At 45.0% G+C, this 14538-nt stretch overlaps 1 protein-coding gene across 3 annotated transcripts in view; it reads right to left on the bottom strand.

Annotated features, from left to right (window-relative positions):
* RFX4 (regulatory factor X4) overlaps positions 1–14538 on the bottom strand; it is a 172247-nt gene that overhangs the window by 53216 nt on the left and 104493 nt on the right. For all 3 annotated transcript variants that reach the window (XM_005680577.2, XM_013964051.2, XM_005680578.2), the window contains 2 exons: positions 7259–7422; positions 1438–1538 (listed from right to left, as the gene is read on the bottom strand). In XM_005680577.2, the coding sequence (XP_005680634.2) occupies positions 1438–1538; positions 7259–7422 (265 nt within the window). The remainder of the gene's footprint in view (positions 1–1437; positions 1539–7258; positions 7423–14538) is intronic.

Raw genomic sequence — 14538 nt, 5'->3', positions numbered from 1 at the left:
AAGTGGGGTGATCTTATATCTGTAGATTTTGAAGCAGACAAGCCACATGCCAGTCTGAGATCTTCGTCCTTACAGAGTCCTTTGGAGAGGAGTATGTCTCTACTCCTTGAAAGTTCTCCAAGCGCACCCCCAAGGCTCCCTTGGGGAGAGCGGGTGCCTCCAGGCACCCACAGGTGGCAGGTGCAACAAACCTCCTGGCTTCAGACTTTCAACAGGTTTGTTTTGCTAGCGTAATTAAAATGGGCACGGGGCATTCTTCTCATTAATTTCTGAACTGGTCAAGAAACAATCAGAAATTTCCCTGGGATTATTCCAATTTGTGCTCAGAGCCAGCTTGGTTGGAAAAATAGGGCGTGGGGTGGAGGAATGAGGGGTAGGTGGGTGGGGCGGGGGGACAGATGAACTTCTAATTTTCCAGGGCGATCAATCGTTAATCCTTCTCCTTAATTACTTTTTCTTTAACTTTGTGATGTGGAATTTAGTGCTCGTGAAAAGAAAAGAACTGAGAGCCGTGAAATAAAGCGGGCTTTATCAATAGGTGATGGGCATGGCAGGCGGCCTCAAAGGGAGTCTGAAAGGGCCCCCTTTGCCTGTGGAGAGAGGGTAATTTGATCTCCTTCATTTTTCTTGCTGGCACTTATTTCGGGCAAGAATGGCAAGCTGTATTCAAATGGAGCTCTAAGAAACATATACCTCAAAACTTTGTTTGGCTTAAAATCATTTCATCTTTACTTAATGGCACGTGAGACTTCCCACAAGTATGGACACACTGAGCCAGAGAAACAGGCCCAGTTTTCTCAGGCAAAATGATTACTTGGGACTGAGTGGTGACGCTTGTCAGAGAAAAGATCCATAGTCCCAATACCCTGTAAGAAATATTAATTTTGCTTTCCCCTTAGGCAGAGAATTAAATATGTGGACCCCTGAAGCTGTTTTTCATCTTCTGTTAGCCCCTTTTTGTGGGCAGGAGCTTCAGGGAAATCTCAGTTTTAGGGTCAGAAAGATATGAGTTCAACTTCTGGCCCCTAATTACCAGCCATGTGGCTGTGTAGCTTTGGGGAATGTTCTTTGCTTCTCTGAGCCTCATCAGCAGAAGAGGGATATTGTTTTCTACATCACTGAGTGAGTGAGGACTAACTAGAATAAAAAGTGTGGAGGTGACAGCAGAAACATGGACGTCAGACAGACAGACCTCCCTCTGCCGCTGACTGTCTCTGAGCCTGTTTCATTTTCTGTAAAGGAGAGGTGTGCCACCCGTAATGAACGTTTTGTAAGGATCAACTAAATTAATGCATGGAAAGTGCTAAGCATAGTACTCAGTGCTTTGTAGGCACCAGTAAATTGTTAGCTCTTATTATTTTATTAACAACCTGTGTAAAATACCTGGTACTAAAGTGTTACCCTCGCTTCCCCTTTGCTTCCAAACTTAGTACTTACATTCAAACTTGATGTTTCGCAAATTTTCTGGGAGGTCATGGAGAGCCACTTTTAGCCACTCATCCAGCTGCTTAGCAAACTTCCGAATCACCTGAGTCAAGCTAGAAAGAGGAATGACACATGGTTAGCACCTCGTGGGCTTCCCAGGTGGCTCAGCGGTTAAAGAATGCACCTGCCAATGCAGGAGATGTGGGTTCGATCCCTGGGTCGGGAAGATTTCCTGCAGAAGGAAATGGCAACCACTCCAGCATCCTTGCCTGGGAAATTCCATGGACAGAGGAGCCTGGCAGGCAGGCTACAGTCCATGGGGGCTGCAAAAGAGTCAGACACAACTTAGCAACTAAACAACAACAGCAACAAAGGGCTTCATGTGTTCCCTACAGTACAGGCCACAGTCCTCCCTGCAGGGCCCTACAGAGTCTTATGATCTCTGATGGTGTTTTGACTGCAACCATTAGGAGTCACTGAAAGCAGCAAGTCAGGGATGGGGCGGGCAGCCCCGGGGACACCGCCATTTCAAAGCCCTCAAAGATTCATCAAATTAAGCACGTTCAAACGGAATTCATTATTTCCCCATAACACCTGGTTCTTTTCTTGTGTTTTCTATTTCAGTGGGCACTCTACTTTCTGTTAAGTTTTGCTTTTAATACTTTTATTATGAAAAACTTTAAACCTCCAAATACCCATGACCCAGCATGAATAATTAGAGACATTTTGCTGGTTTGATTTATAACATGCTACTCTTTCTTTTCTAGAGTGTTTTAAGCAAATTCAAGATGTTGTAGCATTTCACCCCTAAAAACAGAGTATACATTTCTAACTGACAAGTTTTAAATATGTACATATATTCAATATGTACGTACATGCACACACAAACACTTAAAACCACCATGCCACTGTGTTGACAATAAGAGGAAAATTCTACAAAAGAAAGTAAGTATGAGGAGCTAGCCTATCAAATATTAAAATACATTTAAAAACACAAGGCTGTTTTTGGTACCTGCTGTCCACAGCCCTCCACTGTTATTGGAATACTTTGCCAGTGCACTAATCTCTTTGGAGATAAAAATGTTAGCATGTTACTAAATGTTAATTTTCTTTTGCAGAAAATAGAGTACCATGTCTGAATTAATTATTAATATTTAAAATATTTCATTCCTTAACCCCCTCATTTGCTTTGCTCACAGCCGACTCAGTTCCTTTGTTTGGCAGAATTCTGCAACGTGTGTGTCACCCACTACCGAGACTGCTCAGCTCCTGATGTATTTGTATTGATTTGTTTCTGGTGGTAGCTTGTCCTGAAATGTGTGTAGCAAGCAGGTATTGTATGATAAAATTGTTGTGTAGTGCATGCTCTGTGTGGAATTCAGAGGAAAACCCAGATTCAGTGATTAACAATGCCAAAAAATGCAAGTAACTAGCCATTGTTCAAATAACAGTGGTGCTATTTCTCTTTTGTGGCCTTTTAGACTTTCGTTGCCCTAAAATTCCATTTTCTTGGGAACCCATTTTCCACCTGGTCTTTCTTGACAGGGGTTTTTTTTTTTCTATTTTTATACAGTTTCTAAATAAAATTCTATATTTCAAGAGAGAGGAAAAAAAAAAAAAGGCACAAAGCTTAAATATAGCGTGACCCTGAAGCATGAATATGCGTGGGTGCATACTAAGTCGCTTCAGTCGTGTCCAACTCTTTGTGACTCCGTAGACTATAGAGTGCCAGGCTCCTCTGTCCACGGGATTCTCCAGGCAAGAATACTGGAGTGGGTTGCCATGCCCTCCTCCAGGGGATCTTCTCAACCCAGAAATTGAACCCACGTTTCTTTTGTCTCCTGCATTGGCAGCTGGGTTCTTTACCACTAGCGCCACCTGGGAAGCATAGAACATGAATATTCAGCAATATAAATGGTATAGACTAGGAAAGCTAGAAATAGTACCAATATATATAACATATAACATTTACTACATAAAATAGGAGGCACCTTAAATCTGTGAAGAAAAGATAGAATAATTCCATAATTTAATGCCATTTATAATAAGATAAATGCAAATTAAAACTTCACTGTGAAAAGTTTAAGTCACATAGGCTTTGAATTAGGAATTGAGCCCTTTAGGAATTGATCCTGCATGTATACTCTATGCAGTAGGATGAAGGGTTGTTTCCCCCAAAATAAGTCCACTGGAACCCATTAAGTTGACCTTATTTGATAAAAGGGTTTTTAGAGATGTGATTAAATTAAGGATCTTAGGATGAAACCTTTGATTAACTGGGTGGGCCTTAAATCCAATGACAAGTGTCTTTACAAGAGACAGTGAGATATAGAGTGGGGGTCAGTGTGAAGATGGAGGCAGAGATGAGTGGTGCAGCTGCAAACCGAGGAGTGCCCAGGACTGATGGTGGCCATCAGAAGCTGGGAGAGAGGTGTGGGACAGATCTTCTCTCGGGCTCTGCAACAAACCAACCCTGTGCGTGCATGTGCGCCACGTTGCTTCAGCTGTGTCCAACTCTGCGATCCCATGGAGCCCGCCAGCCTCCTCTGTCCATGGGACTTTCTAGGCAAGAATACTGCAGTGGGTAGCCATGCCCTTCTCCAGGGAATTTTCCTAACCCAGGAATCAAACCTGCGTCTCTTCTGTCTCCTGCATTGTCAGGTGGGTTCTTTACCACTAGCACCACCTGGGAAGCCCAAGGAAGCAACCCTGACAGCACCCTGATATCAGACTTTCAGCCTCCAGAACTGTGAGGCAATATATATATATTTTTTCAGACTACCCAGTTTGCAGTACGTTTTGTTATTGCAGCCCTAGGAAACTAACAAACTGCACTGTATAAAAGAATGTACTGAGAACATTATTCATCATAGCACTGTAGAGTAGTGGGACAAGACTGGAAACATGAAGACAAAAGTTAAACTCAACACAAAGGCATAATATGCAGGTGTTAAGAAAGAAGAAAAAAACAAACCTCATCATAGGTGGATATAGAATGCTCTCTGTAACAGTCCCAACAGGAAACAGATGCCACTCAAAATAGTGGAGTTTATTTACAGGGGACAAGTCATAAAGGCATGGATAGGCATAGGTGAACCCATAAGGGTGACTGCAGCAACCCGGGTTTAGGGCCAGCAGGCTGTCACCCACCTCACACCCAAAGGACAGCGTGGAGGGAGAGAGAGAGAGGCTGCCTGAATGGGTGCAGAGCCACAAGGAGGACGTGGCCAGCCAGAGGTGACCTCACAGGGAGGCAGGCAGAGAGGCAGTCTCCTGACTTCACTCTTCTCCCTCTTTCTGACCTCCCTGCTGACCCCAACCCTCACACTGGCTGATCTGAGCTGGAAGCCAAAGGGAAATGGAGCCCCATAAGGGGCTCCACACAGTCTACCCTGCCCCGCTGCACCTCACAGGGCAGAAGGCGGCACAGAACACAGCGGAGCCTTCCTCTGCAGGGGCACAGAAGCTGTCCAACACAGTCTTCAAGACTTGTTCCTTTTAGAAACAAGGTACAGAACAGCATATATAGGGTGTCACGAGAGCTTATTACACAGAGTGAAGTGAGTGAAAGTTGCTCAGTCACGTCCAACTTTTTGCAACCCCATCGATTATCCATGGAATTCTCCAGGCAAGAATACTGGAGTTGGGTAGCCTTTCACTTCTCCAGGGATCTTCCCAACCCAGGGATTGAACCCAGGTCTCCCATGTTGCAGACTCTTTACCAGTTGAACCACAAGGGAAGCCCATACAGAGTGAAGTCAGTCAGAAAGAGAAAAACAAATATTGTATATGAACGCATATATATGGGATCTAGAAAGATGGTACAGATGAACTTATTCGCACGTCAGCAAAGGGGACACAGCCATAAAGAACAGACTGTTCAGTCGGGGAGGGAGAGGGTAGGAAGACTTGAGAGAGTAGTATTGGAACAAATACATTACCCGTTGTAAACCAGACAGCCAGTGGGAATTCACTGTATGATACAGGGAACCCAGAGCTGGTGTTCTCTGAGAACCTAGAAGAGTGGGATGGGGAGGGAGGTGGGAAGGAAGTTTAAGAGGGAGAGGACGTGGATATGTATCCCTGTGGCTGACTCATGTTGATGTAAGACAAAAACAGATTATAAAGTAACTATCCTCCAATTAAAAATTAAATTAAATTTTAAAAGTATATGTCATGCATTGGTTACATGTTAATAGCAGATCTGAATGGCCCCCCCGCAAGAAAATGTTTCTATTTGATGCTTTGTGGGAGGGGACCTGGGTGTCTGGGGAAGAATAGAACGGAGAGACGTTTCACTGTGTACCATGTCATACTTTTTGAATTTTTTAATGTTTTGTATCTTGCTTTATATGATTTTTTTTGATGTGGACCATTTTTTAAAGTATTTATAGAATTTGTTACAATACTGCTTCTGTTTTATGTCTTTGTTTTCAGGCTGCACGGCAAGTGGGGTCTTAGCTCCCCAACCAGGGAAGCTAAGTACACATCCACTGTACTGGAAAGTGAAGTCCCAACCACTGGACCACAGGAAAGTTTTGAAAGGTACAAGTGGTTTAAAATATTAAACTTTTTTACTTATATTTAAAAATATAAATAAAATTTAATGTCATACTTTGAAATTTAAAGTCCAATTCTGCTTCATTGACTATGTTAAAGCCTTTGACTGTGTGGATCCAAACAAACTGTGGGAAATTGTTAAAGAGATGGGAAATATCAGACCACCTTATCTGCCTCCTGAGAAACATGTATGCAGGTCAAGAAGCAAGCAACAGTTAGAACCAGACATGAAACAAGGGAGTGGTTCAAAATTGGGAAAGAATGTCAAGGCTGTATATTGTCACCCTGCTTATTTAACTTCTATCCAGAGTACATCATGCTAAATGCCAGAATGGATGACTCACAAGCTGGAATCAAGATTGCCAGGAGAAATATCAATAATCTCAGATATGCAGACGATACCAGTCTAATGGCAGAAAGCAAAAAGGAACTGAAAATCTTCTTGATGAGAGGGAAAGAGGAGAGTGGAAAAGCTGGCTTACAATTCAATATTCAGAAAACTAAGATCATGACCTCTGGTCCCATCACTTCATGGCAAATAGAAAAAGTGGAGGTAATGACAGATATTTGGGGGGGGGAGGGGCTCTAAAATCACTGCAGATGGTTACTGCAGCCATGAAATTAAAAGACACTTGCTCCTTGGAAGAAAAACTATGACAAACCTAGACTGTGTAGCAAGAAGCAGAAACATCATTTTACCAACAAAGATCTGTACAGTCAAAGCTGTGATTTTTCCAGTAGTCATGTACAGACTTTAGAGTTGGACCATAAAGAAGGCTGAGTGCTGAAGAATTTGTGCTTTCAAATTGTGGTGCTGGAGGAGACTCTTGAGAGTCCCTTAGACAGCAAGGAGATCAAACCAGTCAATCCTAAAAGAAATCAATCCTGAATATTCATTGGAAGGTCTGATGCTGAAGCTGAAGCTCCAGTACTTTGGCCACCTGATGCAAAGAACTGACTCATCGGAAAAGACCCTGATGCTGGGAAAGATTGAAGACAAAAGGAGAAGGGGGCGGCAGAGGATGAGATGGTTGGATAGCATCACTGACTCAATGGACATGAACTTGTACAAATTCCAGGAGATAGTGGAGGACTGGGGAGCTTGGTGTGTGGCAGCCTATTGGGTTGCAAAGAGTGAGACATGACAGCAACTGAACAGCAACAAAGAAATTAATGATCTTTACAAGGGAGGACCCCAAAGAACGCACAGTTATTTTCCATAACTGAGAAATGGCCGAGGACCTGCCACACGGGGATAGGAGAAAAAGCGTACCTGTCAGGTAGCGCCTGCAGTACGGTGGGCATCAGCACTCCGGAGATAGCCTTGTAGAGGATAGAGTCGCACACGCCGACGATGTTCACCACCGTGGAGGAGCCCAGCACAGGCAGCATGTGGGGCGGCATTCCTTGCCAAAAGTGCAGAAGGAAACTTTGAACCTGTATTGACCCACAGAGAGAAGAACCATGAGGTTACACAGGGCCCTCCCAGCAGAGCCTGGGGACTTGGCTAAGGCCACTCCGGTCCACAGTGCTCTTCTCTGCTCCCGCTGCAGACGCAGAGGCTCTCAGCCTGGGGTGGATTAGGAGCTTTGGAAGGTCCTCCCATCCCAAGTCCTGACCCTGGCCATCTGTGTGCATGCCCCCTGCTGGAGGAGCACCTGGCCTGGCAGCCTGGGGTCTGCTCTGCCCTGGGAGAGAGGAGTAGCTTGTCACCCCATCGGCCCCTTCATACTTACTGGAGTCTGCGTAAAAAGGTTAAGAAAGGGAAAGTGGGACATGGCTTCTAAAAAGCTTGGAGCACTAGAACTACTCTTTGGGCCTGTTGGTGCCCTGGGGGCCCCAAGGAGTTCTGGAAAGGAAGAGAACAGTGATGAGCTGCTGGTAAAAGGAATATGTCTAGGAGGAAAGAGAGTAGGTGCTACAAACTGAAGTCTCCTGATGCACATGTGCCCCCCACATTGATAAACTGCAAGGGCCTCTTTGTATCCAGATTCCACCATTTTCTCAAAGAGCCTTTGCTGCAGCCTTGGCTGGCTGGTGTTATTACAGGATGCTAGATGGTGATATCTGGACAGTAAGCTACGACAACCCCCCCTACCCACAACTCTAACCACTAGCAACAGAACAGAAATCTAGTAGGTACTAAAAATGGAATTATTGTTGTAAATACCAGGATAGCAGGCCCCTACACCTCTATCTTCCAGAGTGTGAGTTGGAGGTCAGTGAGAGAGCCGGGTAGGGGGTGGAGGGGTGGGACAAGACAAAGGAAGTGAATGGACAGAGTTGAGGATGTTTACTTAGTGCATATAATAACATTTTCAAGGGGCTTCCCTGGTGGCTCAGATAGTGAAGAATCCACCTGCAATGTAAAGACCCAGGTTTGATCCCTGGGTTGGAAAGGCCCCCTGGAGAAGGGATAGGCTACCTACTCTGTGGGCTCCCCTCGAGATTCAGTCGGTAAAGAATCCGCCTGCAATGCGAGAGACCTGGCTTCAATCACTGGGTTGGGAAGATCCCCTGGAGGAAGGTATGGCAACCCATTACAGTATTCTTGCCTGATGAATCCCCATGAACAGAGGAGCCTGGTGGGCTGCAGTCCACGAAGTTGCAAAGAGACGGACACAACTGAGCAACTAAGCACAGCACACCATTTCATGTTCCTGCCTAGAGAATTCCATGGGCAAAGAAGCCTGGAGGGCTACAGTCCATAGGGTCACAAAGAGTCAGACACAACTAACATTGAGGAATGACTCATCTTAAGGTTAGGGAAGAAATAACTGAATTGCTATGAATTCTTACAAGCTCGATTTGGTTCCTAGAATCGAGGTATCATTCTTTCCTCCACAGATAGGCACTCCGGAACCCCATGCACAGCACTGCCTATATCCCAGGTTCTATAAGTCAATCTTGATCCAAAGCAGGAAGTAATTCAGTACTTGAAGCTAACACTTTGGAGGTGGTGTAATTATTGGTGTCAGCATTATGTATTTATTGAGTGCTACTATATGTTAGAAACTTAGCACAGTTTCTCTCAGCTGATACTACAGCTGAGGATAGCTGCTCCCATCTTGTAGAGATTAACTTATTTGTCCAAAGCCAGACAGCAAGTCAGGAAATGGATAGATAGAGCGCAAGTCTGCCTATCTTTCCATAAAGCAATCCCATGGCTACTTTGCTCTTCTCTTGGTAACTGGACTTCCTGAGACCTATGGCTCTCCTTGGACTGTCTCCTGCCTCCCAGCTTTCTGGCCCCACCCTGGGAACCTGCAGATGTCCTTCAAGCCCTTATTAGGAGTGGGGTCTTGCTTTCCTTTTTACAGGTTACCTCTGACCCCAGCCTGGTGACATCAGCTCAGCCTCAGGTGGACAGACTGTCCTGATGCCCGTGGCCTGGCTGGATTTCTCAGTACAAACACTGGATGGGAGGCTTGATGGATGAGGAATGGAGAGAAAAGCATGCCCCCTGACTTCCTAGAGGGAAAATGGTTAATTGCCAAAAACATGATCAAGGTGAATGAGGTCAGGTTTGTACACTGTAAAACTCAAGTCACAGTTCTGTTAATCACATGACAGTGAAAATATGGCAAAGTTTTCAACCAGACTGAAAATTAAAATCAACAACAACTAAAAATCAGATGAGAGAAGACTGCCTTTAAGTCCCCACTACCAGCTAGAGGAGTAATATCTCTATGCCTCAGTTTCTATCAGTGAAATAGGAATTAAAATAGTATCAACCAGATTTTGGTAAAGATTCCTATAAAAGTACTTATTATAGTGATTGGCACATAGTAAATGCCTAATAAAGGTTAAATTCTATTACTATTTCTATATTATGGAGGCACTACCACTTCCAGGCATAAGCAATCAGTGCATGCATATGCGCTAAGTCACTTCAGTCATGTCTGACTCTTTGCGACCCTACGGACTGTAGCCCGCCAGGCTCCTCTGTCCATGGGATTCTCCAGATAAGAATACTGGAGTGGGCTACCATGCCCCACTCCAGGGGATCTTCCCAACCCAGGGATCAAACCTGCATCTCTTATGTCTCCTTCATTGGCAGGTGGGTTCTTTACCACTAGTGCCACCTGGGAAGCCCCAAGAAATCCCTGTACTGCCATAAACACTTGAGACACCCTCGCCTAAGTTTCTGAGCATCACCCAGCCAGGATCCCCATGGTGGCTCTGCTCACCTATCAAGGCTCTTATTGTCATTGGGATAATGGATGGCTATTAGCTGGCCTGGGCCTGGAAATAACCGCATCTCTTAGACAAGGTGCTCACCCTCCAGACAACCCTCGGCTGTCCCCAGATCCCATCTCATCCCGGGACATTGGCCTCTGGCCAGGTCCTGGACTTCCCTGCCCGCCCTTCCAACTCTGAATAAGAAGCACTGCCCAGTTGATTCCTAATATTTGGTAGATTCTAAATTCATTTGTCTGTTAAGTTCTCCTTGCATGTAGCCCTACTCTCTTTTTATGAGTCAGTTTCCAGCAGAAATTCTGGAAAGCATCAGCGACTGTGTACATTAAAACAAATCTGTAGAGGATCACTCGCACGAGCAGCCATCTGTCTTTTTCAAGTCTGTCCAACTGGCACTGAGAACCGCCATCAGTTCTGTCACTGGAGCAGCATTTGTAGATGCCGTGTTATCCAGTTTCAACCTCTCTTCCTACTCTGCATTTAAGAGCATTTAATGTCTGCCAGCGGAGAAGGCAATGACACCCCACTCCAATACTCTTGCCTGGAAAATCCCATGGACAGAGGAGCCTGGTAGGCTGCAGTCCATGGGGTCGCTAGGAGTCAGGCACAACTGAGTGACTTCACTTTCACTTTTCACTTTCATGCATTGGAGAAGGAAATGGCAACCCACTCCAGTGTTCTTGCCTGGAGAATCCCAGGGACAGGGAAGCCTGGTGGACTGCCATCTCTGGGGTCGCACAGAGTCGGACACAACTGAAGTGACTTAGCAGCAGCAGCAGCAATGTCTGCCGGACACAACTGGGCAACTGAACAACAACAACGTCCGATGGGCTGGTTCCTCAGAAGGAGGAAAAACACTGCAAAGCTCAAGGGCTGATACTTGGAAGTTAGGTGTGGAATGAACAGACGCAGTGTTCTTATCAGGAAGTGGAGCCAACAGGACATTCTGATAGACTAGATATGAAGAATTGAGGTTTGTGGCTTGAGTAGTTGGATGTGTGGTAGTGGCTATCTAAGACTTGGGAAAAACAGATTTAGGGTGGAAAGTCAGAGCTCTGATTAGGCCATGTTATGTTAGATGGCAAGTCAGTTCAATCTGGAGCTTGGGACTAAATAATTATGTAAAAAAGAGAGTTATCAACTTTAGCAAAATGGAGATGATGTTTACCTATTAGTAGGATGAAATACAGAGAAGGCAATGGCACCCCACTCCAGTACTCTTGCCTGGAAAATCCCATGGATGGAGGAGCCTGGTGGGCTGCAATCCATGGGGTCGCTAAGAGTCAGGCACAACTGAGCGACTTCATTTTCCCTTTTCACTTTCATGCATTGGAGAAGGAAATGGCAACCCACTCCAGTATTCTTGCCTGGAGAATCCCAGGGACGGGGGAACCTGGTGGGCTGCTGTCTCTGGGGTCGCACAGAGTGGGACACGACTGAAGCAACTTAGCAGCAGCAGCAGGATGAAATAAGGTTATTTATAAAATGCCAAGCATCATGAAGGCATTTAACAAATGGAAGCATAATTAGACAGAAAAAGTTCTCCTTACTCCTGCAAGCAAAAATGGTGAATCACAGGTAAATGATTGAAAATGATTATTTAAAACAAGTTTTCTGGATTATCTACTTTTGTCCCTTGAATTCTCAGCCTTTTTCCTCTCTGCTCAATAAAGCATCAGAAGGTGATTTCCTTAGCAATACCTAGGTAAGTTTTCTATTTCTTTTCCGTGTCCATACTTACTTTATTCCTGGTATATTGGCATCTTGTGGAAATTTATCTGATGATTTCGAGTCATGGGTACTTAATTGCTATAGTGTTAAAAGGAACTTGACAAAACAATAGCTAGCAGTTATTATGCTCTGAGTTTGAAATTAGATACTCTATACAATTTTCATGTAATTATCACAATTTTACTATGAGGTAGATATAGCTATTACCTACATTTTACAGCAAAAGAAACTGAGGCTCACAGAGGTTAAGTACCTTTCTCAAGGTCACAGGCTGGTAAGTGGTGGATTTGAGACTCAAACACGGGGCTATCTGATTTTACAACTCTTTGTGCAATGTAGTTTGGAGAAGGCTTTGCAGGAAGTCCCCTACATGCAGAGCTGGCTTCTTTGCACTCTCCTGATAATGCTGTAAGTCTGTGGAGGTTTTCCATCATCCATCATCCATCAATCCATCTACTCACCCACCCAAGAATATTTACTGAGAGCCTGAGAGTATAGCTGACCTGGATATAGTAGTAAACAAGGTCCCTGCCCTTAAGGGCTTGTGTTCTGGTAGCAGGAGACAAACAATGAACAAGGAAACAAGGTAATTTAAGACTGTGATACCAGCATACATTGTGACCTCAATGGATATTAAAGATCTTGAAGATCTGAAACAAACTATATCATCAAAATGTACCAGAGACATCCACCATCTATTTACTGATGACTTCTCTCAGCTGTAGGAGAAAAAGCCATTCTCATCAGAGGTAAAATATCCCCTTTCATTCTTTTTGTGTTTGGGTAGAATCAACCACATTTTCATCAGCCACCTCAGAAACAGCCACCAAATACCCCTGCCAGTGGGGTGGAAAGAATACTGGACCAGCAGTGTTAGGTGACAAAGATCTAACCAACTGTGTGATCTCCCTTAATTCTTTGATTAACATATCTGATCAAAGCAAGCATTTGTATGACCTTTTACCAGGCATTGTCTCATCTCCTCCTCCCAACAATCCTGTGAACTGGATAGGCAGTTCCTATCTTCATTCTTAGGATGAGGAATTGAGCCACATCTTGAATCCAAGCCTGAGCTCCAAGTCTGGCCCATCTCCCACAGGAACACTCAAGCCCTCACAAGGCTTCTGGACCTCTCACCATATATTCTGCATCCTAACTGCTGTTGTGTGTGAGTTTCTCAGTTGTATCCAACTCTTTGTGACTCCACCGGCTACAGCCTGCCAGGTTCCTCTGTCCATGGAATTTTCCAGGCAAGAATACTAGAGTGAGTTGCCATTCCCTTCTCCAGAGTTACTGGTATGCATGACTTTTTTCCCTTTGAGGCTTATCTTATCACCCCATTCCTGGGATCTAGCAGTGTGTAAGTCATTAGATGCCCAATAAGTGTCAGAATTAAGAAACGTAAGCCAGTGAAAGGAGACGATGAGTAAGTTTTGATAAGTTTTGAATGTTAAGCGAGGACTATCACCAGTTTTGTTGTGAGTACTTGTGGCAGAGAGGGACCATTAGATCTCCTCTAGTAAATAAGCTGCTGCCCAGAGAGGAACCACACTTCCCAGCTCCCCTTACCTCAAGGAGCAGAGAGGGGTGGGGGAGTGCCAAGAGACCAGCTCTTGCCAATGGAATATGGGCAAAAGTGATGCATCTTATCTCTGGGCCAACACGTTCAAGAAGGGAGGATGTCTTCCCTGTAATCATTTCCCCTGATCCACCAGCTGAAAAAGAGGATGCCAAGACTCTAGGGCAGGCTACAGCCATAAGGTAGGAGGAGCCTGGGTCCCCGAACTATCCCCAGCAACCAGCCATCCAATCGAGGGCATCCACATTGGATTGTGACATGTCTTGTCAAATTGTGTTGAGACTTGGGGCTTGTGTGTTACAGAAGCCAGTGTTGTCTTAACCAATCATGAGTCATGATTTGCCCAGATCTCAGGGTTCTTTGATATGTAAGACATAGCCAAACCACAATATGAGAGAAAGCAATGAGCTTTCTTTCTTTAAGACAAAAAAAAAAATCCACTTAAATGGTCACAGAAGGAATTTGGGAGATTTAAAAACCTAGTGGCTGAAAGTCAAGAGCAGGCAGAAGAGTCCTGCTCGATCAACACATGGCCCCCTCTTCTGGAGCTGTGTCTATGAATCAAGTGAGAGCTCACATTCGGGGGCACCACTGCTGCAGCAGGCTCCAGAGGGAACAGTACAAGGGCCCGCACAGGCACCAGCAAGTGCTCAGCAAGTCTTCACTGCCTTACCTCATCCTGTCCCCTCCATCTCCAGCAGCACACAAACCCCCCACTCTAAAACAGGAAATCTCGGGCATTTTTTCACCACCAACAACAGATTCTTGCAGCCCCTTTAAAGCTTAGGTTGTGCTGTGCTCAGTCACTCAGTCATGTCCGACTCTTTGTGACCCTATGGCCTGCCAGGCTCCTCTGTCCATGGAGATTCTCCAGGCAAGAATACTGGAGTGGGTTGCCATGCCCTCCTCTAAGGAATCTTTCCAACCCAAGGATTTGACCCAGGTCTCCTGCACTGTGGGCAGATTCTTTACTGTCTGAGCCACCAGAGAAGCCCAAGAATACTGGAGTGGGTAGTCTATCCTTTCTCCAGGGGAACTTCCCA

This window comes from Capra hircus, chromosome 5 (genome assembly GCF_001704415.2).
Source record: "Capra hircus breed San Clemente chromosome 5, ASM170441v1, whole genome shotgun sequence".
Taxonomy (NCBI): domain Eukaryota; kingdom Metazoa; phylum Chordata; class Mammalia; order Artiodactyla; family Bovidae; genus Capra; species Capra hircus.
This window is presented reverse-complemented; position numbering and strand designations above follow the sequence as displayed.